The sequence below is a fragment of the Cryptotermes secundus genome, unplaced genomic scaffold (assembly GCF_002891405.2).
Source record: "Cryptotermes secundus unplaced genomic scaffold, Csec_1.0 scaffold3240, whole genome shotgun sequence".
Classification (NCBI taxonomy): domain Eukaryota; kingdom Metazoa; phylum Arthropoda; class Insecta; order Blattodea; family Kalotermitidae; genus Cryptotermes; species Cryptotermes secundus.
The window spans coordinates 192,955-216,506 of NW_019738910.1; the positions used below are offsets into that span (position 1 = coordinate 192,955).

The 23,552-nt window shown below is 42.4% G+C and overlaps 1 protein-coding gene across 1 annotated transcript in view; it reads right to left on the minus strand.

Annotated features, from left to right (window-relative positions):
- LOC111871342 overlaps positions 1-4,120 on the minus strand; it is a 5,014-nt gene extending 894 nt beyond the window's left edge. Inside the window, exon 1 of the mRNA XM_023864373.1 lies at positions 18-4,120. Within this exon, the coding sequence (XP_023720141.1) occupies positions 18-4,120 (4,103 nt within the window). The remainder of the gene's footprint in view (positions 1-17) is intronic.
- Positions 4,121-23,552: the final 19,432 nt, after the last annotated feature.

Sequence of the window (23,552 nt, forward strand, 5' to 3'; positions counted from 1 at the left end):
CATCTCTCAACTCTGACAACACCATGCGAAGTCCGAGATGATGTAGGCGAATGTGTGTCTGCTGTATTAGCAATTTCGTGAAGTGATGTTGCCCATCCAGTAGGAGTGGGTGACGCTGCTCTCTCGTTAGCGGTGCAAAGTGTAGCCGTCCGCCGAGACGAATGAGTCCAGAGTCTAAGAATGGGTTGAAACAAGCGATTTTGGATTCTTCCGGCAGTGGTGTGTTGTTCCGAAGTGCATAAAGCTCGATAGCGAAGCATTCCTCTTGTACAGTCTGAATCCAGTAGGCACGGGCCGCCGCGAGTTCCGCCGCAGTCAGTTCGCCTCGAAGTCTCTCTCGACGGAGTAGTGACTGTTTGAAACGAAGGATCCAAGCGGTCGTGCGTATCAACTTCCAATAGGAACTGAATCTGGTAGCATCTATCAATGAAGAATGAATTCCCAAAAGAAGAACTGGTTGGGTCCACGGGCGTTTTTCGTCTGGCAGCGGGCTGCTTGAAGTGGGAAGGTTCTTGAGCCATTCTCGCGAAGGAAGAGTAAGCCATGAAGGTCCATGCCACCATTTATCCAAAGCCTTCAGTCGATCTGCTGTGATGCCCCTCGAAAGATGATCAGCTGGATTGCTTTCTCCAGGGCAGTGTCTCCATTGCGAAGGCTTAGTGCACGTTTGTATTTCCGTAACCCTGTTGCATACGAAGGTTCTCCAGCGGTTTGGGTCTTCACGTATCCAGCCTAAGGTCACCATGGAGTCAGTCCAAAGAGTTGCTGCTTGACTGTGGAACCCCGTCTCCCGACAGTAATAGTGTAGCAGCCTGGCACCTATCAGTGCTGCGAGGAGCTCCAGTCGTGGTGAGGTCACCTTCTTTACAGGCGCAAGTCTGTTTTTGCTGCAGACCAGCTGGACCCTGACCCGGTCCTTACCCTCCGTTCTGATGTATAGTGCTGCACCATATGCCCGTTCGGAGGCATGGATGTGAGAATCACCATCTTCCGAAGTGTGTACACAACGGAGAATATGTATGCTTGATAAGGATGGTAGTGTCGCTACCCACGTGTGCCACTGTAGTCCAAGGTCTTGTGGTAGGAGTTCATCCCAGCCCATCCCTCGACACCATGTATCCTGGAATAATCTTTTCCCAATGATGGAAACAGGCGATGCTAGGCCAAAGGGATCATAAAGTGTGGCCGCGGCTTTCAGCACGTTCCTTTTTGTGGTGGGTCCTTTTGCTACCTTGTTTGTAATGACCTCATGATCGATGGAGAATGTATCGGTTTCTATATTCCAATCGACGCCCAATACTTGGGCTTCTGCGTCGAATCTCTGTCCCTCAGCAGTCCAAACTGTTTTCAACTGCGTGGAATTTGAGGCCCATTTTGCCATAGGGAGTCGAATTTGTCCCATAAGGGAAGTAAGCTCGTAGTACAGTGCGATTACCTCAACTTCGTTTTCTGCCCCTGCGGCGAAGTCGTCGACATATGTGCTGTTGACCATAAGGGATGCAGCATGGGGAAACGTCTGCTTGTAACGATCAGCAAGCTCTCGCAGAGTAGCGGCAAGCAGAAAAGGACTGCAAGTCAGGCCAAAAGGAAGCCTTTTGAAACGGTAAGTTGTTATGTCGCTTGTAGTTTCGTAACCATGTTCATCGTCGCCAACCACTCGGTACCAAAGGAATCTCGTTAAGTCCCTGTCATCTTGATCTAGGACAAGCTGTAAAAATGCCTGGCTGACATCGCCAATAATCGCTGACGGGTATAGTCTGAATCTCAGAAGAATGGACAAGGTTTCTGGAAGAAGGTTTGGTCCCATCTCCAGAGCGTCATTGAGTGAGGGCGCGTATTGTTCACGCGAGGACCCATCAAACACGATCCTCCACTTGATATTCCCACGCCTTTCCTTCTTTACCAGATGGTGTGGCAGATAATAACTCTCCTTAGAGTCTTGTATAGGCTCGGCGATTTCCACATGACCCTTTCTTACATAATCTAGCATTTGCGAGTAATAAACTTCCTGCAGACCTGCATCTCTTTCAAGTCTCTTCTGCAGTGTCTGAAATCGTTTTTCTGCATTCTGGCGATTGGTCGGTAGGGTCATATTCTCCTTTCTCATAAGAGAAACTACTCTTCGCCTGTCTTCAATGCGGTGGGAGTTGTGGAATCGCTGGAGGATGGCAGTGTCCTTTGCACCTAAAGATCGGTCTTGGTCTGGCGAGATTCCGATGACATCCAAATCCCATAGGCGTCGAAAATCATCATCTGAATGAGGGACGCAGTGGTCCGACTCAATGTAGTTTACGACTACCGAGCTGACGGTGATCCCAGATCGGTTTCCACTGAGTACCCAACCCAGCTTGGACGGGATCAGTACTAGTGATTGCGACAGTCGTACTGGCATATCATTTTTGACTATCTTCCAGTAATGGTCACCTCCGATGAGAATCTCGATAGGAAGATCGTCGTTGTCGTCCTTCGGGTCAGCGAGTTGCATTTTGCGTGTGCGTCCCAAAACGTCGACGTCATGCGGTACAGTCGGGTGAGCTGAGAAGGCGTGAGCACTCTCAAACGCAGTGATGGATGTTGTAGAGTTAGTCCAGATACCCTTTAGATCCAATCGGACGAGTCTACGTGGATTTGAAAGAACAGATGGCATCTCGAAGGCGCTAACTGCTAGCTGTCGACTTTCAATTGTTTCTAACTTCAGGTCCTCTATTATTGATTTCGTGATGAAGCTGGATTGGCTGCCGCCATCCAGCACGCATCTAGTCAGTTTGCTTATACCTGTAGGCCCCCTAACCCAGACACGTGCGGTCTGCAGGTAGGTAAAATCAGAAGAGGCAACTCCTACATTGCCGACTGAGATGGGTGGTTGGGCAGTATTGTGTTCCGTGCTGTTGCATATGGATCTGTGGTGACTCCTCTTGCAATTCGTGCACAATGCTCTTCCTTTCTTGCTACAAGTGCGGGCATTGTGGCCTCGATTGAGGCAAATAAAGCAGCGGTTTGCGGCCTTCAGCTTCTCTATGCGGCTGCGAGTATCAGTGACAGTATCGCAGTCTTGGGCCCAGTGGCGGCGGCTCTCGCAAAAGACACAGAAGGGTTCCGTAGGTCCTTTAATTCTTCGAATATTCTTCTGGGTTTTCGAGCTGATGTGGAAGGTCGCCGCCGCTGGAGTGAGGTTACAAACGCTCAAACTCTCGCCGCGAATTTTCTGGGTGGTTAGGGCTCCCTCTACTTCAACGCTCAGAAACTCCATTAATTTTATGATATCACCCTCAGAGAGCTGTTCCCTCTTCACGTGAACGATCCATCTCCTGCATACATCGTCAGGGAATGCGCGAAGTATTTTTGGCGCCAGTACTCTACCGTAGGCGTTAACGTCTTCCCCTATCGCCTGGAGGGCCTGGATACGTCTGTTACACTCTATGAACGTAGTATTGAGAGCTTCGGGGGACGCGGTCGTAATCGGCGTGACGTCTTGTAGGTAGTCTAGGTGGGCCTGTATTATGCGGTTCCGGTCCCCATACCGTTCGCGAAGAATCTTCTTGGTGTCCTCATATGTTGATGCTGAGACAGAGATGCCCTCTACCAACAGCTTCGGCTCTCCCTCAAGATAGCCTCGAAGAAATACGTGTTTGTTAACAGCCGAGAGGGATGGGTCCTTATCAATGGATGACTCGAATTGTTCCCAGAAACGTGACCAGCTTTCCACGTCTCCTGAGAAGGGCTCTAACTTGATGGGAGGTAATTTTACCGAATGAACAAACGATGGGGTGGGAACAGCCGCAGCAGAGGTCTCACTGATTGTTAAGTCGGCCGTTGCCGCAGAAAGCCTCTTGTCGATCCCTCGCACTGCCTTCTGGATCGCGCGCTTGGCGGTGTCGATATATTCTTCACAAATCGCCACGTCTGTGTCGTATTCATCATCCGCAATGAGGTCGTGGATGGAGTCGTCCAGTCGCAACATACGTTCTAACGCTTCCTCGACGCGTCCCTTGTAATGTTCATAATCTTCAAGGGAAGTCTCTCCTGTGAACGAGTTAAGTGAATTGGCGAAACGCGTAATGTTATTTCGCTCCCTTGTACGTTTCCTCTTAAGGTTATGTAGTTGTTCTACGTCGGCCATTATGAAAATCGTACACTAGTTCTCCCTCCTCGTGATAGTCGCTTGAAGTGGTGTATGTAGTACTGTTAGTTCTACCTCCCTCTCAAAGATGGCGGGATACTCGTAAGTTGTGTTACCGACCGATTTTCTGGTAGTTCCGCTTTCCTCCACCAGGTACGTGACGGGTTCTGCAATGCGTTTCTACGTTATGGAGTTACTTGCCTCGTGTCTGAAGATCCTGGCGTCTTTGTGTTTCTCTGTCCAAACCTCTACTCACCCAGTTTCTTCACTTGAAAATACACTCCACAACCTTCACAATAATAACAATACACTCTTACACTATCACGTCACGTAATGGCTCGCTTGTCCCGGGTTTCGGCACCAAAATGTGGGAGCAAGTAAAACAGTACTATTCACACAGTAGCCATATTTATTCTCTCTCTCTCTCTCTACATAGAGGTTGCAAGTTAGGAGAGGAACGTATTACATAGAGGAAGCAATGTGATGGTGGTGCAGTTGTACTTAAGAGACGTCAGTCCTCCACACACGTAGTTATATTCCAGGAGGCAGAAATTTTATAGCTCACGTCTCACAGTGGACATAACAATTCTTATATAATTTTATACTCAGAATTAGACGCCAGAATTCTCGTTCACACGCCAGTGGTCCGTGCTTCAAACCTCTGCTTTCAGCCTCGTGTATTTACTGACATTCTTATGAACTGAAAGATCAAACATTGAATCAACTGTTCTACTATGAATCAGGCAAAAACTAAAGTTCTCAATTTGCTTAATTAATGGAACACCAAGCCTTGAAGGTGTATGCGGAATGGTGGCATAGCTCCACAGCATTGGACTTAACGCAATAGATGGAGATAAGAGGTCAGCTTCACGCCCGGGTTGCTTTATCCCCAGTACGCATTAAATTGGAGGCTGAAAAGGCCCAATAGGTGGTCTGGACCTTGAGGAAAAGCGAGGAAATTCTTACCTTCTATGAGAGAATTCTGCACGAACTTCCTACATTCCTACCGCTAACATTTACGCACCAGACCAGATTCCGTACCAGACTGATCAACTTTTTGTGTATGTCCGTTAATATCTGATTTCGTAAAACAATGCAGACCATTTGTAACGCTCCCCATGAGTTGTATAAATGAAAATCGTTTCTCAATTCGAACCCATATACTTGCGAGATATTTCAAACCGAAATTCATACTACACATAACACAGCACAATCTATTTTAGAGATTCATGATATGTCATCACGGCATCCAAGGGCTCACAATCGCTGCAACGACGTTTCTTCTGCATCTTTGCTCTGGGTGCTGCAGACCCGCACTCCGCCCGCTCCACAAGTACAAACAACTCCTTCTCTCCTCCCCAATTTGGGAGGAGACACCACAAAAAGCAAACCAGAACTGTGGTACAAGAACTCGTCCAAACTGCAGTACTCATTCTTCGCAATCAATACGATTGTTTTCCTTATCAACTTCACTACGCGCATAAGTTTGTGACGATCGTACGCATTATGATTTTGGATATTATCCAAAGTCTTGTCTGTTTTTTTTAACCCGTCCTCCTGTTTCTTTTCAGAACACAACGCTTCCAAGACTGGATTCTGTACCCGTCCTCAGGAAAAACCTACTCAGTTGGATGCAATAGAGCTAGTCGCCATCTGCGAGCCAATTAGAATATGTGGGAGTCGCGACGTCTCAAAACCCAAAGGGCATTCATGGATGTTATACGGATAGCTTTACCTTCTTATGGTAATCATATTAGAATACATTTGTCCTTGTGGACGGAAAGTGCAATGAAATGCCAAAGTTTGTTGCATGTTATAAAGAAAATCTCTGCCATGTAAAGTCGTTGTACTCGTACAATAACTCGGCGAACTGGGTTTTGAATGTAAAAATTGTCCCAACCAAACCCGGTTCTCCCTTTTTTTTATATCAAACCTGACATTTCTCTCTAATAAGTACCATGAATTAATTAAATAATTTTCCTGGGGAGTAAAGCGCGATCGAAGCGTAAGGCTGACAACCTTACCGCCATCTTTGAGCCCACTCTCTAGAAAATGTGGGATCCTCAACGTCACACAACCCTATAGGCCTTCACGGCCGGGTACAGGGATAGCTTCGCATTTTACTTTACCTGACATTTCTCTACCCGCACAGGAGAAATGTGAAGTTACACAGCAATATTATGACCACCATAACATTAACATTGAGTTGCATTCTTAGGTAGCATGTGCCGATACACAGGAGAGCAACAATATCCCGGGGGAAGAAGAGCGGGTTCTCCTGATACTATATTGTCACGTGTTAGACGGGGTTTCGATTGGTAATTGGATTTATTGGCCAGTTATAGATCGTAGCCACAAGTAACTATAGAACTATCACTAATTCACAGACTCTGCAGTTCACTACAGGAAGCACTTAAATCTTCTCAGTCTGCTGTGTCTTCACCAGATGTTGTCTGGTAACGGTTTCCAACGACGAACGTTTCCCTTAGTCTGGGTTCCCGAACTATCCCCACGATTCACCTACCAACTTCTAGCAGCAACGCTAGCAACGACAAAACTGCGGATCTCTAACTCACTAGCTCACCAACCAACTCTTCAATTTCCTGCACTAAACTGCACTAACCAGCTATCACTAATTTTCCTGCTTACAACACTGAGGTACGGACTGAACAGAAAACATTCTTCCTGTATATATTGTTCCGTGCAGAGCCATCGGCGTGAAATGCACAGAAAACAACAATTCTTCCTTGTTGCTTACGCGAAGCTGTGTAGTAAAAACCGTTGCCTAATTATTTCTTTCGCGGTTGTTGCCCAGCAACGGGTCTAAATGTCACGACATAATATAAAGATATTACTTCCCTTTTATTAGGCATAAGGTCACAACAATGGCTTTCCGTCTGCCGTATATATATATAGTACTCATATCATTCATCATTTATCATTTTTACTTATAATTAGGGAAATTAGAAAAGTCGATGCTGGCGTGGCCCCCAATGACTTAACTTTCATTCTAAAATTTCAAGGAAGCCAACCGTAAAGAAGTGTGGCAGGGAGACAGGCACAAGCATGCAGCGCGATAATCTCGTCAACAGTCGCCCTCTCCCCGCCTCGAAAGGAACGCGGGTATAAAGAGCAATTGTTACATGACATAACATGCATACACGGCTGTCTTCAGCATACGTGGATGTGAGCTAATAAATTATTTCAAAATAAGTGAAAACATGCAACTTACTAAGCATAGATCTGTATCTATAATACACACGCCACACAAAATGCAGGTCACCTTTCCAGAACGCGCGCATTACATTCTGAGTGCCGAAAGTCCCACATTCGAAATCTGAGCTCTCGTCTCTGTACCGAGGTAGAATTACAGATGTAACTTCACAAAGCAACATTACAAGTCGCAGAGCAAGAGACCCGCTTTCATTTCCGCCATTTTTACCGCAGTCGCTGAATAAAAGGTAAGCAGAGTGAAACCTCCGTACACGACCGATGTTAATAATGAGTACATCTAATCTAATATAGGGCAAAGACAAGGCTATCCCTGCAACAGGCCGTGGAGGGCCATGGGGTTGTGAGACGTCGAGGCTCCCACATTTTCTAGACAGTGAGCTCAAATATGGCGGCGAGTTCAGCCCCGCGCGCCGGCCGCCCTTTACCCTCAGGAAGGTTCCTGGTACTCATTTGTGTTAAAAGGCTGAGTCGACCCCAGGGCCATGGTGCGGCAGGAAGGGTTAGGTCAATTGAAAATTGCAACCCACGACCTTCAAGCTTGTAGCATTAAAAATTAAATAGCACAAAAACATTCCCATTCTATATTAGCGCAGACTAGAAGAACTATTTTCTTAGTTCTGATAGGCCCATTTGCTATTTCTCAAATACTGCGGTAAGAATTATACAAGTGGTTTGTAATAGGTGGTGCCATGTAACAAAAGAAATAGCATTGCAGCTAGTTTCAAGGCAATCGATACTTCACTGATGACTGTTAAAAATAAATTTATATACAAATACCTAGGTTCAACGCCAGTTTATGTATAGACTCTATACTCTACACTATGGAGTATTTCCTCATTGTTCGCCTCTTCTTCTCACATCCATAGAAAGAGTAAGTTCTTCTCAATTATCATGTTCCCGTCTGGCAAATATTAGCATTTGTTTTCGGACATGCGAGTGCTACGTTTTAATTGAAACACTAAAGCCTGACAAAATTACAATACTGACTAAGCGAACCTGCTCGCTAGAACGTTCTTCCTGCAAAACTAGACACTATAACAACCTCTTAAGTACAATTTCCGCTGCTGTAAACTTCCAAAATCCTAGTGTTTTGAGATCAGTTGTAATATTATCTTCACACCTCCGTCTAGGTCGTCCTAGTATTCAATTTTCGTGTCCCCCATGCGTGTTATATGCCCTGCCCATCTCATTCTTCTACACATCAGCATTCAAATAACAAATGGTGAATAGTACAATTTTAAAGGTTTTCAGTATGCAGGTCCCTCCAGCCTCCTATTATTTCAAACCCTTGGGTCCAATCATTTTCTTCAGCACCCTGTTCCCAAACCCCTTCATTCTGTAAAGACCTTTACACCCACACGAAACTGCAGACAACTTGTATTTTGTATACTTTAAACAAAGCGGGTTAGAAAATAAAAGGTTCCCAAATGAACCGAAGCAAGCACAATCCGAAATTACACTTCTCTTAATTTCGTAAAGAAACATAACTTTGATCTGTAACTGTCCTTTCATAATATTTGAACTGTGATGCATTTTCAAAAGATCTATCAACTGTCGGTGTGTTATGATTTGTCACTGTGTTCTCGTGACGTGACATCAACATCTGCAGCGCTTTCTCTGTATTTACTGCCAAACCAGCCTCCTCGCCTTATTCAAATAGAGCTCCCGTGTTTCTCTTTATGGCAATACAATAGACTTATATCTCAAACACAGGCAAGAGTCCATTTAAAGTCCAACGTGGTCTTCTTAGACATTCCTAAGGGCATACACTAAAGCAAACTTCACAATAAATAACGTTAAAACAACTTGTTTCAGACAAATGAATACATATGCAAACTTCGTTTCATTTTCATTTGAACATATTTTAATTACTTACTTACTTACTCGCGAAGCTGATCCCTTCTGGAGGAGCCGCAAGAGCCCTCCACTGGTCCCTATCCTGAGCCCCATCAATCCAATCCACACCATCCCATAACATCTCTCTAAGATCCATTTTAATATTGTCCACGCACCTACGCCTCGGTCTTCCCAGTGGTCTCTTTCCCTCTGGCTTTCCCACCAATATCCTATACGCATTCCTCGTCTCCCCTATTCGTGCTACATGCCCTTCCCACTTCATCCTCCTCGACTTACTATTTTAATTACCCTAATAATTTACATTGGTATACGAAACTCAAGGAGAATATTTTTCACTGCGTTACCACTAACGTAAATATAAATCATATGAGTAGCTAAGTACCTGTCGGAATGAAGTCCAATTTTGGTCGAGTGTCACAAGAATGCAAACATTCTCATCAGTAATTGATCCGCCACGTCCAAACCCATACTGACCTACCACAATTACTTAGCTTACATATGGAAGAAATTTTGTGAGAAGGATATTGGATGAAATGCCGTAGCAAGTTGATAGTACTTATATTCCTCGACAAATAGCACAGTAAGCTCTATCACAATCCTATTACGCAGAGTAACAGACTCCTTCCGTTCCTGGGGAAATTCATCTTCATTCCAAATAGAATTAATGAGTTTATGGGTATCAAAATATATTCTGTTTCATCTGCTTCATTCTGTTCTGTGGAATTTCATCAGAAACTTGAAATTTCCGCCATTTCACTTTGAAACAGCAATTTCAACATCAAACGGCTTAGGTATCAATGGCTCAGCTGCATGTTTCTCCGCCTGCCTAATATCATTAGCACTAAATAAACTCCATAGCACTGAGCGGAAAATGTCCCGTTAATTCGAAATGTTGTGGAGGTTTGCAAGCAGATCACCATTCGCACCCTTCCCCAGTTACATTCTAGGTTGGTATCCCTTCTTAAATTCACGCACGTCTGTACAAAAATCCCTAAACTTGTCCTTCTTCTTCTTAATATGTTTGGAGCTCAATAATTCTGTTTTTAAGACTTTCCCTATTTTTCCTCGAACATCTACAAGCTTCACGAGACTAATTGTGGGGATTATCGAAACTATTTGGTTCGGAACCAGTAACGATTACTATTTAGTGTGTTCCGTTTGATCCAGTAACATCCAGTAACTTCGTGGGACCATGACGTACGTTGCTTTAATTCATCGTAACCTCGACTCCCGCTGGATAAAATTGTCACATTATTTCTTAAGACTTTCCGAGGCTTTGCAGATACCCACAAAATTATTTACTCGTAAGTTTCCGAACCTTCAAATCTCTTCGGGATTTTAAGTAGGTTACCTTTTGGCCTTCTACCCCATGATTTTTTTCGAAATCAAAAATTTTTATTGTAACTCAATTTTCTTACTGGCAGACTCTCTCTTACTTTCACTACCACCAGACAGTGATCACCCTATTGAAAGGAAAAGGCCCTACTAACATTTATTATATAAGTATTATTATAGTATCATAATACTTTAAAATCTTCATTCACTTTCAGATCAAACCCTGCTGTCAACTAACATAATAAATATGTGGACATTTCTCTGGTTCATGTACGGTGTTCTGCAGGCTGCGTTTGGGCTCCCTCCAACTTACCAGCCCAAGCAGCTCACGGCGGTCCAGCAGCACATAGCATCCTGCGTGCGCACACTAGCTCTGAGGCACTTCCCTACAGGGCGGCCTGTCTCCGTCTCAACACCAAGCAACAAGCTTCAAGCCACAAACGCCACGCCGAGCGAGGACAACCAACCTATGGTCAATTTTGTACTCGGGGCACTCAACGATATGACGCGATGGCCTATTCTTGTCTTCACATCAGATATACTAGCGGATGAAACCTCAGAAGAGGTCATTATACCTCACAGCTACATTATATTCCTCTGGCCGCAACAAGACGAAAGCATCTATGACGTAATTACAGCTCAGATGCAAAATCAGCAAGAAAACCCTTCGTGGAATCCTCGGGCCAAATTCCTTATCTTAGTAATCGGTCATGATAGTGAGCCTCACATGTCAGTGGCTAGACAAATTTGTGAGATTCTATGGGAGATCGGTGAGGTATCCAATATCGTAGTCCTGATATCAAATTCCAGTCAAATCTTGACTCTCAATCACACCTCACTTATGGCAGTGAAGGAAACTACAACATTGGATCTGTACACTTTCTTTCCGTACAAATTAGGGAACTGTGGTAAAGTATCAGACATCATTATAATAGACAAATGGCTTCTTGAGCAGAATGGAAGTTTCGAAAGAAATTCAAATCTGTTTCCTCCAAAAATTCCAGAAAATTTTATGGGCTGTCCTATTAGTGTCTCAGCCATTGGATTCGAACCATTTGTAGCTGTTAAAAGCAGTCTCAAAACGCAGGATGGTAGCATTTTATACGATGTAGCAGGTGCATTCGTTGAGTACTTCCTCATTCCCGTGGAGAAGATGAACCTGTCAGTCACATTTCGTCCCCCCAAAATGGATCCTTCTCCAGACACATTCATAGAGATTCTTCTTGATATGACTCAACGGTCATCTGATGCCATCGTTGGTTTCGTTCCGTTATTCCCAATTATAGCCCTTCCAGGAACGGCTTACACAGTTCCTCATACCTGCATCCTATTTTCACTGTTCATTCCTTGCCCTCCTCGAACTCACAGTATGAGCAAACTGTTCTCAATTTTCACGTTCCCCGTCTGGCTAACATTAGCACTTGCGTTCGTACTGACGAGTGCAACATTTTGGTGTTTAGAAAGCAAGTCACGCCGTTCTAAGTCAAGGGAACCCCGCACTACCACTTCAATTTCCCTATCTGTTTATAACGCCTGGGCCATTTTACTGGCAGTCTCAGTCCCCAAAATGCCCAAAACATGGGCCCACAGATTTTTATTTTTGTTCTACGTATGTTTCTCTTTTGCCGTTGTCACCGTGTTTCAGACTTTCTTTGTATCGTATCTTGTGGAACCGGGATATGGGAAGCAGATGGAAACGCCCGAGGAAGCAACAGATTCTGATCTGATTTATGCTTACCATCCATTTCTAGATTTTTTTCTAGATGCCCTGGATTATAACAGATATAAAGTAGATCTTCCTGAATCACGTAGGGTAGCATGCACTGATCTGGTTGAATGCACACAGCGATTGATCATTCAACGCGACGTAGCAATTATAAATGCATACTTCTATGTAAAATATATCGCGAGTTTAATAGGGATTTCAGATTATAGCAGGGCAATGTGTCATATCGACGAGTCGTTTACATTGTACGCCACTTTTCTCTTGAGGAAAGGAAGTGTATTCCTTGATGGAATGAACAGACTCTTGAGACTGTGCATTGAATGCGGACTCTTTGAAAAGATTTGGGGTGATACACATTTTAGAGCTCTTTTACAAAGTATGGGTAAAAACGAGCTACTCCCAGATTCTGGAGGCACGTATTTTGTATTTGAAATTCATCATTTAAGCGCTGCATTCGTGATTCTCATTTTGGGGCACATTCTCAGTTGCATTGTGTTCGTGCTGGAGATCATTCACAAAAAGCTTTCTGCACACCGCCATCAGCTACATGACTCTGCCTAACGTCATCACAACATTCAGTGTCCTGTGTTAGACAGCTCAAACAGCTTAATCACTCGACTGAGAGCGTCGTTACATATGTCACAAGTATATAAAGTAATCTCTCTAGCTTCTAATTGCAAATAATAGACGTGTAATAAGAAATTCAAAATCTCAACCGCAGGGAACACCAGCTAAGAAGACTCCTGTCTACTTTACCTCTCATATAAGCGTTTGTTTGTCTTTTATGAGTGTATTTCAATGACGTTATCAGCATTTAAAAAATCATGTCACATGACACGATCTTTTAGTTAGTCGCAATAAAATGTATTCACCAGAAAATGAAATAATTCATAAAGTTCACAGATATTTTCAAAGTTTCAAATATCAAGCAATAACTTACCGACTTCAACTAAAACCGTCTCCGTTTCAATTCGAATTCCCTAACTCCATGAAGTAGAGTTCCTAATGGAGCGTGATTGTCTCCAGTTGTTTAGAACCGCCCCGGCATAGAGAGCCCGAAAATTCATTTGTTTCATCACAGCCTGACACTGCGCCATATCCTACGTCAAACATACACCGCCTTCTCATAGACCCCCATAACAATTTTAATAATATCCGCTCACCTATCCCGAACCCTCTCCAGTGATTCCTATGCCAATCGAAACCTGATATCAATGTAGATTACAAGTAAGTTACAAACGATCAACACTAAAATATTAAACCATTACCATCCAAAGCAGATATGTAAATTGACGGGTATCCTTTATTGTGAGAAACAACGAGTTGTGATATTTCAACGACTTTTTTTATTGCTAGTGGGGTGGGACTAAGTCCCTTGTACTGCGGCCACTTCTGGCCTATTGTACCAGCCCCAGATGGTAGGTGAAGGTGATTGTGGAGCAATCGGTGGAATGAAGATTGGCAGGGGAAACCGAAGTACTCGGAGAAAACCTTCCCCAGCGCCACATTGTCCACCACAAATCCCACTTGACCAGACTCGGGATCGAACCCGGTCAGCCGCGGTGGGAAGCCAGCGACTAACTGCTTGAGCTATGGCGCGGCCCACCTCAACCAGTTACGACTCAGTCAGTTATGTCATTCATTAGAGATAGCTGTCAGGTTTGGAGTTTTCTGCTCAAATTCATTCTGTAATGGATCATTAATTAATTAGTAACAATAACATTAAATGTTATCATTCATACGTTACTGTACATAACACCGTGTAAATTCACTATGTTTACTTCACGTTGTATTATAATGACAGAATTTCGGCACAATAAATTTTATTCAACGTAGAGCATTCGTCAATATTCATCAATACTATTTCCTTTCCTAAATAAAATAACTCATTCTGACGGTGAACTTAAACCTGGAAACAAAGAGTCTTGTACAATCAGTGCAATCAGTGCAAACAGCTGCACAAACTCTAACCCTGCGTTCATGTTTCACATGAGGGTGGTCCTTATTTCACACCTCGGCCTGAACAATTGATTTAATCACTGGACATTCTCGTGGTTTCCCATTAGTCCCTTAAAACTATTTGAGATTAAGAAGTGTCCTTATGTACATCAAGAATCAGCAGACACTTAACGAAATAAGCGTGTTAATAACTCGCCGTTGCGCGCAGAGGTGATATAGCGAAAGATGAACAAGGTGAAGGCATGCACTTGTATAGCAGTACGAAGTGACACTAACCTGGCTACGGGATGGGTGACGGGGAATACGAGTTCGATTTCCGGCAGTAAGGGCTCACTGTTATCCTTGGTGACCGAATCTAGTCACTTTTGCAGGTCATATGTAGCCCAGTACGAGGATAACCAATCACTTAACAATTGGCAAGGAAATGGAATTTAGGAGGAAATTAAGAGGAGACTGATCTCGGGGAATGCTTGCTACCATTCAGGCCAGAACCTTTTATCTTCTCGTCTGCCGTCTAAAAACATAAAAATTAGAATATGCAAAACTATAATTTTGCCTGTGGTTCTGTACGGGTGCGAAACTTGGTGTCTGACACCAAGGGAGGAACATAGATTGAGGAAGGTAGATTCTAAAGGGCTCTGACGATTGTTAATAACACACAGAATTACTGGAGTTTTGGAAAAAGCCCCAAAACCCAGTAATTCTGGATATACTGAAGCTGTTTGGGAACAGGGTGCTAAGGAAAATATTTGGACTGATGGGAGATGAACGAAGGGGAATCCGGATAAAAATGCATATTGAGGAAGATGAGATGGGAAGGGCATGTAGCATGAATGAGAACAAGATAAATACATACAGGACATTTGTGGGGAAAGCCAGAAGGAAAGGTGCCACTAGGAAGACCAAGACGTAGGTATTTGGATAATATTAAAATAGATCTTAGAGGAGAGGATGGGGTTGTATGAACTGGACCGATCTTGATAGGGGCCAGTGGAGGGCTCTTGTGAACACTGTAATGAACTTTCTGGTTCCATAAATTGCTTGAGCAGCTGCAAAATTGGCGGCTCCTCAAGAAGGGCTCAGCTCCGTGAAGTTAGTTAAAGGGTATGTAAGCAAATCGAGAATAACCAGATTTAAGGCCGAACTCGTGACATTTGTCTGTAGGCACCGAGGAATATCACGAAAACATCTGCTACGTCTGTCTGTCCCAGGGCCAAGATTTCAACACGCAAGCTTCCGATAACGAAGCAGATCTGGCGTTCTGTAAATCTCAGACGGTGTCTGGGTTGATAAAGGACGCTGTGTGTAGCTGTCGGTGTATAGCAGAGTTTCTTGTTATATTTAATGAATAATAAACAGTGAATGGTGTGAAGGAACGGTCCGTTGTACAATTGCGTATAAAGACTGAGGAGCATCACCAGAGACCCAGTGTCATGCCCGACATTTGCACCCGAGGCCTTCCAAATACAAAGCCTGGAGTGCTATCCACTTTGTTGCGATATACGGCTGCATGGAGTGGGTTTGTCCGTGTCCATCAATTCCATACGCCACACAACATCGCATTAATACATCCGTGATAGAGTTAACATCTACTTCAGTTATACAGAGAGCGTGAATACCTTGTTATAGTACGCTTTATCGCACGCAATCCATCACATACATACCGCCTGTTTCAACATTCGGAAACTCTCAGAATACGTTACGAAACAGCTAATTAGCTTATCCGTCTTTGTAATCGAGACGCATTGTGTTTTCTGTAGGCACCAAATTAAATTTTTAATATCATTTCGATCAACTTCGAGTTTCAAAAGTAGCAGCCTCAACACTCAACAGCGATAGCGCCGTATTTAAGTGTAATTAAGAGTTAAAAAAAAAAGGTAAAGCTATCCCTGTAACAGGCCGTGAAGGCCCATAGGGTTGTGAGACGTTGAGGGTCCCACATTATCTAGACCAGGGGTCTCCAAACTTTTCGGACAGCGGGCCACATTATGTAATTCAGCGCTTCAAACGGGCCGGATAAAATGAGAAATTAATAACTCTAGGTATATGAGTTTTATTGAAAGTACAGAATTTCATAAACTAAAAACAAAGTACGCGAGAATAAATTATATTATATTAATGACAACAGACAGTAGCAGCAAATGCTCATATTTTCATCACAAATTATAATAAAACAATTAAAGTGAATGATGGAACTTTTTTTACATTCTTAAAATCTGATTAAATTGAGGTTCAAATTTTGAAACGCTAATCACAAGTAGCGAGTTTAAAAGTTCATCGTATAAATTTGCCCTGTATTTCGACTTGACGTACTTCATCTGGGAAAAAGTTTATTCACACAGATATGTCGTCCCAAAAATAGAGATAAATTTACAAGCAAATTTCTTTAAATTCGGAAATTGCTCAGAGTTCAGAAATTTATAAAATTCGATCAGATTTCCTTCCTTGTATTTGTCTTTAATATGATAATTTTCCTGAAGTTCAATAATTTCCATTTGAATTTGACTTGGGACATCTGCAGCATCACAGTCAAACGGATTTTGAAACAATCTAATTTCCTGAGCACTGGAATCCAAATCAGCAAATCGCTTCCGAAATTGTTCTTTCAAATCTGAAATGACTAAATTTGCAAACGAGGAAGGAAATTCTGCTTCACCCTTTTTATGCAACTCTGCACAGTATAGCATATGAACAAAGTTACAATTTTTCACTTGGCTTTCCAGAAGAATCAACTTTGCTCTGAATGCCTTGGTAAGTGCAAATAAATCACAGACTAAGTTATTTTCACTCTGCAACTTTAAATTCAAATGGTTCATATGGTTCACCAGATCAGCAAAAAATGCTAATTTCCAAAGACACTCGGTATCTGATAAAAGTGGTTCGTGATGATGTAAATTTCATTCCTGAGCTGAAAGAAGCGCGAAAGAACCTTTCCACAGCTAAGCCATCGAACTGCAGTATAATATGTCAGGTCAATAAGCTCGGAATCACATTTAGCAGTACTCACTGGAAAATTAGTTCAATTGGCGCATTTCTGCACAATTCTTTCGTGGGCCGGATGTGGCCCGTGGGCCGTAGTTTGTATACCCTTGATCTAGACAATCGGCTCAAAGATGGCGGTAAGGTTGTCAGCCTTACTCGCCAGCAGCGCTTTACTCCCCAGGGAAATTATTTAATTAATTCCTGGTACTCATTTCTGTTAGAGACTCAGTCGGCCCCATGGCCATAGTGCGGCTGGAAGGATTAGGTCAATTGAAAGAATCAAATGACCTCATCGGGACTTGAACCCGCGACCTTCCGGCTTGTAGCAGTGTCTCAACCAACCAAAGTGCCAATAAATCCAATCATCCGAACTAGAACCCGTTATTTTCGTCACGCGTACCACCTTATACGTGACAATATAATTTAGCTTTAGAACAAGTTACACTATACTGGAAGGAAAATCCATTTGTAAAATGAAACGACAAGCTTCGACGAGCATGTGACCAACTTCAGGTTGCATGCGTATAATCACTCAATTCTGCACACTCACTACAATTTGAACTTATTAGTTTACAAACTAAACTAAAAACACAGCTGCAAATAAAACTGAGATTGAGCTTAATATTAAGATAACGAAATTTTGAATGTATTTCATTCCAGCTTTGCTAAAGATGGTGTGACTGCTGCTGGGTCTCTCCTCTGTCGGCATTCTAGATTCCCAGAGATCCTTTCCTTCATCCTGCTATGTGTTTCCTGTCGCCTTATATGTGTAACATGGATCAAAACACTAACGACGGGTCAGTAATGTCAATCTCTCCTATTATTTTCATTCGTCCTCCATATTTTTATTATCGATTGTAAGAAATCAAAACGGACGAGCTATGGGCGGCGTCCTGAGGCATAATGTCCATACCACCTAGAGTAACGACTGGTCAAATTATTCATAAGTTGATAAGAACAAACCTGGACGCAGGCATATGGGCGCAAGCACATGCACACGCCATGGCTAACCCATAGCCTATGTTCTTTACATAACAACGGCAACTAACATAATAAAAGTAAATAAGATCTAAAATCTGTGACGATGGTAAATCCGGATATAGGGACTAGCACTATCGATTGGGCCCAAAGGAGTAGGTTTTACTTGAAGACTCAGAGAGACACCAGTCTCCGAGATAGGGACTAGCTCTATCGATTGGGCCCAATTGAGTAGGTTTTACTTGAAGATGGAGACAGGCTCCAGTCTTCGAGATAGGGACTAGCACTATCGATTGGGCACAACTGAGTAGGTTTTACTTGAAGATGGAGACAGACTGCAGTCTCCGAGATAGGGACTAACTCTATCGATTGAGCCCAACTGAGAAGGTTTTACTTGAAGACTCAGAGAGACTCCAGTCTTCGAGATAGGGACTAGCTCTATCGATTGGGCCTTAACTGAGGTTTTACTTGAAGACGCAGACAGACTCCAGTCTCCTGAAGACGCAGAGAGACTCAAGTCTCCGAGATAGGGACTAGCTCTGTCGATTTGGCCCAACTAAGTAGGTTTTACCTGAAGACGCAGATATAATCCAGCCTCCGAAACTATGTTTTAAATAAAAACATGACTGATAATGTCCAGAAATATAATATTTATATTAATAAAATGTAAATTGATAGCAGACTTATTTAATAACATGGTATGGATCCTAATTCCTCCAGGAGAAAACTTTTATAAACTACCATTAGCATAACAATGATAGATTGTACGATAATAAAAAAGTGTCACCCTCTCCTCCTACGGCATTAATGACTACACGTGAAATTCAATATAGTCAGTTAATACTGAATCAGACTCTACTGTTTGCAATATTGCATTTAAGCACCCTGTTTCATTACAACTTTTAGACACAATAATACAGTTTCGTCAACACTGCAACTATTTTTATTCTTCCCCTTTCACAACATGTTTCGGCCCCAACCGGTCATCATCAGGTATCTTCATTTGCCAGAAACTCTTATATTGTATTGAATGACATTCATTAACTTCAAATGTAACTACAATGTTTTATGATTTCAAATGTTGTAATCACAATGTAATTGACATTAGCTAAATTACCTTACGTTGATTTTACTTTCTATTAATATTCATTATATATTTTTGTCTTAAATTTTTGGTAAAGAGACACACACACAGTGTGGTGGTCTTATTTCCTTAAGGAACAGAAAAAACATTAAAGCGTCTTTCTTTACTCACGATCTTATCTCGATATTGATTACAACATCCAAATCGTGTCAATGAACTACAAAGTCGTCGCTTCAAAATGTATATTACTTTTATTACACCTTAAATTTCCTCCTCCTTTTGCAATTAAATACTGTGTAAAATTATGTTTTTTGTGATACCAGAAGTCGTAATTAATATTATGGGATATTATATTTAAGCATCCTGTTGCATTTATATATGATTAAAACACAATATATTCAGCCCTCAATGCAACTTTTTCACTTTTATTTCCCCTCCTTACGACATGTTAGGCCTCAAACGGCCATCATCAGGTGTTTTGCCTACGCCAAAACTGTCGCACTGTATAAGATGTTCACTTATTTATACAAGCGCAAATGTGATGCTTCTTGTTTAATTTACAGAAACAACAGGTAACAACATTAAAAAAAAATTAAATTCTCTCATCGTTGTGACGTAAAATTCTATGTTATTTTGTCGCGTACTGTAGGTGGTGTTTATCTTCCGTGTTTCACTGTAATGTGTTTGTCTTAAAGTAAAATAACGCATACATCACTAAGTTTTGGGTTATATGTATTGTACATCTCGTCGTGTAGGTACATCATTTACATGTTTTTGTACAATTTGCTAGAGTATCACAAAAAATGACATACAACAAGACGCAAACAATGAAAATTAATAACTACACAGGAAGAACGACTAGTTAGAACTGAGAATCCTAGTGCGTGTGTAACAGTAAACTGGAAAGTGTGTAGAGTAGCGACAGCGCTCAATTACCTCTAGTCCCGAACTGTCTGAATGTACACATTTATAAGGTACAATAAATCCAATTCAAAACCACCTCTTAAGTCACTCATACACCAGACAATATTGTAACGTGGATGGCGCAACAGGAAGTAGGGGTAACGTGAACTCTGCGTTTCCACGAGTGACGTCACGTACCCCCACCCCTTCCATCATTACGCAACGGTCGGTGAACACACCTCACCGCTAGGATGTGACGTCACACAACAGGCGAGTCCGTGCAGCGACTACTGCTAGGCAATGCGTAGGTAGAAACACCTGACAACAATACCTGATATCTGTTGCCGAGCAGCATGGAGTTATCTATGTTGTCCCTGCCGAGCCTAAATAAGGAGCAGCGAACACCATTCAGAATTGTATAGTCCAAACCCGTGTGGAGGCGGGATCGAACACCTCTACGGTGACCCTTCGAGTCGTAGAAGGCGACGAAAAGGGAAGTCTCAAAACTGAGACAGAAAAATATGGTCGAGAGTCCCAAGGGACTCAGAACCGAGGAACACTGTGTTGGCAAGGTCAGCAGCATATATAAAAGACAGACCCGTCCCCTCGTCAGAGAGGGCGCCCCAAAAAACAAGACCGTAATGGTCAAGCAGTAATAAATATCTGGTCATGAGCCCCACATGCGGCTCGACAGCAAGACTTACTGACTGACTGACTGACTGACTGACTGACTGACTGACCGTCAGTCACAATGTGACTTTTACTTGATTCAGTAGTAGTGAGTATTTCTTACTAGATTTACTAGTATCCAGTAGCCAGTATGAATTCAAGTCCAGCAGCTACGAGTTGGGTTGCATCCAAGCAAAAATCTTTCCCTTCAGGAGGCAAGAAGTCGACCATGCATTTCAACTGAGAGTTCTTTGGCTGTCCTTACAACCCCGATCTCGCTACGAGCGACTATCACTTGTTTATCTACTTGAAAAACTGGTTGGGAAGGTTGGGCTTCAACAGTAATGAGGAGTAGATGGAAGGTGTCAAAATGTGGCAGAGCTCACAGGCTGTAGGCTTCTTTGACACAGGCATACAAGAACTTATTCCCCTATATGAATGTTTCGATTCCGGAGGGGACTACATGGAGAAGTAGCTTAAGCATGTCTGTATTTTTTTGTAAATAATAAAATAATTATTTCTCTTTTCTACTTTTGTTGACAGCTCATTGTTAGGTTAGGTTAAACGAATATATAATTTAAACAACCACAGTCATGCGATCAGACGGACAGAAATGTTGATAATACACATGCCACACAGAACAAAGTAGGTCGACACTGGAAAACGCATTCATTATGCTGAGAACGTTAAAAACTATTAGTTCAAGAACTGCTATCTCCGACTTCGGTATACAAACTGACACTTCTTTACAAATGTGACGTCACAGAGAATTAATATCAGTTACAAAGAAATCGGATTGTTCCCACTGGTCATCAAAATCTGTACCAGAGTGACAGTATAATAAGTAAGTATGTCTCTGTAAAATAAATTTGGATAATTAATATGTATAACTCAATTCTAGCAGTTAAAATTCATTACAAGAGTTCCCTTCCTACGTAAAAAGTAAAACATTCTCTCGTCACTACAGTAGGTCTATTCACCATTTCCTGAATTCTGATATTAGCAAAATTAACGTACATCATCGCAGGAGTTGATCGAATGTGATGAAGCAAATGTAATTAGAACCAGTTTATAGACATTTCATGTTTGAATAAAAGATCCCCAAAAACTAATTTAATTCAAAACACCTAAACGTTACCGCGCTCTATACGTAAGTTTATATTCAGATATTAAATCAAATAAAACAGCAGAAATTTCTGGCAAGAACAAATCGCCTACTTTGATAGGATACGAACCGCATACAAAATGACACCTCCAACAATTCTTCGTTGTCTGAGTATCGTTTTTACAGAGATGTTACCAAGCATCGATAGTAGGATAGACACATAGACCCACAGACACACGAGTTCAACGATACTTCTAATGCCCCTTGACTATTCGTCGCCGAGGAAAAGTTTTGTCACACAGTTCCCTAGAAATGGCCATTCCTTCTTGGTAAGCTATTCCGTCTGTGAGCCGTGATGTCACAATATATACGAGATATTCTACAGCAGCCAGCTTATATCTCTTCATAATATCTTTCTGAGATGCAAAACGGTATAAAGACAAGCGGGGAGGAAGCCTTAGTGTCTATACATCGGTATGCCTCCAACAACGGTACGTGAAACGCGCTGAAATATGAGGGACAGAAGCCAAAACATATTAAAGAACATTTCTTACCTCAAATGAAATCTGCAAAACTGTTATTACATTTATACCACTGAGAGGTAAGACGGTCAATCCAATCCTTGAGAAAGCTTGTGGGCTGTCTACGAAACCACATCTTTACCCAGTCACACACGTCTTCGTCCGATGCAAACCGGTGTCCACGAGTGTCTCCCTTCAGGTCTCCAAAAATGTGAAAATCACATGGGGCGAAATCTGGGCTGTAGGGTGATGTAGAAGCCTTCCAAAACCATATCACTGTAGCGTATTCCTCGCAGAGTTGGCAGGGTGGGGGCGCGCATTATCATGAAGAAGGATACTGCCGTTCGATAGCATTCCAGGGCGTTTTGACTTTATGGCACGTCTCGGTTTCTGCAAAGTGTCTTCATAGCACTCACCCTTCATCTCGCCTCTGTTTCAGAATAATTTAAATCTATCCACAAACGCTCTAACACTTTTCAATATGTCACTGGGTTATTTTAGCATTTTCGCAATACAGCACCATAAGCATCTACGTCTCCAAAGTAAATGTAAAACAATTTATGCACATCGTGAACATTCGGATGCGTCATTTCCTAATTAACTATGTCGAAAACAGTTAGAATTCCGGCACAAACGTGTAGACCATAAGATGTATGCGTCATGTCTCTATAGTTCTTTCCATCAAAAGAACTGTCTAACTGGACATCTGGCGAGTTACGTGAAGGCTAACTTGCAGATGCTCAGGGTAAAACGCTTAGTTTACCATTCAATTGTTCATTACTCATGCCTGATAAAAAGCAAGAACAGAAGAGGAAGCCATGTTTCTCATAAAACTTGTAACATTACATGGCATGCAAATCGGTCAGCCAACTCTCAAATTGTTTCTTGTGTGCAGGAAGACGGACACAGCCATTTCAGTAGATCCTTGAGAGGGATATTCAAGAGCCTAATAACATGAATATTACAGAAAAAAATGCCGAAATGTCTTGTTCAATTTCAGATCAAACACTGCTGTCATTCGACAAAATGAATATGTGGACATTTCTGTGGCTCATGTACGGTGTTCTGCAGGCTGCGTT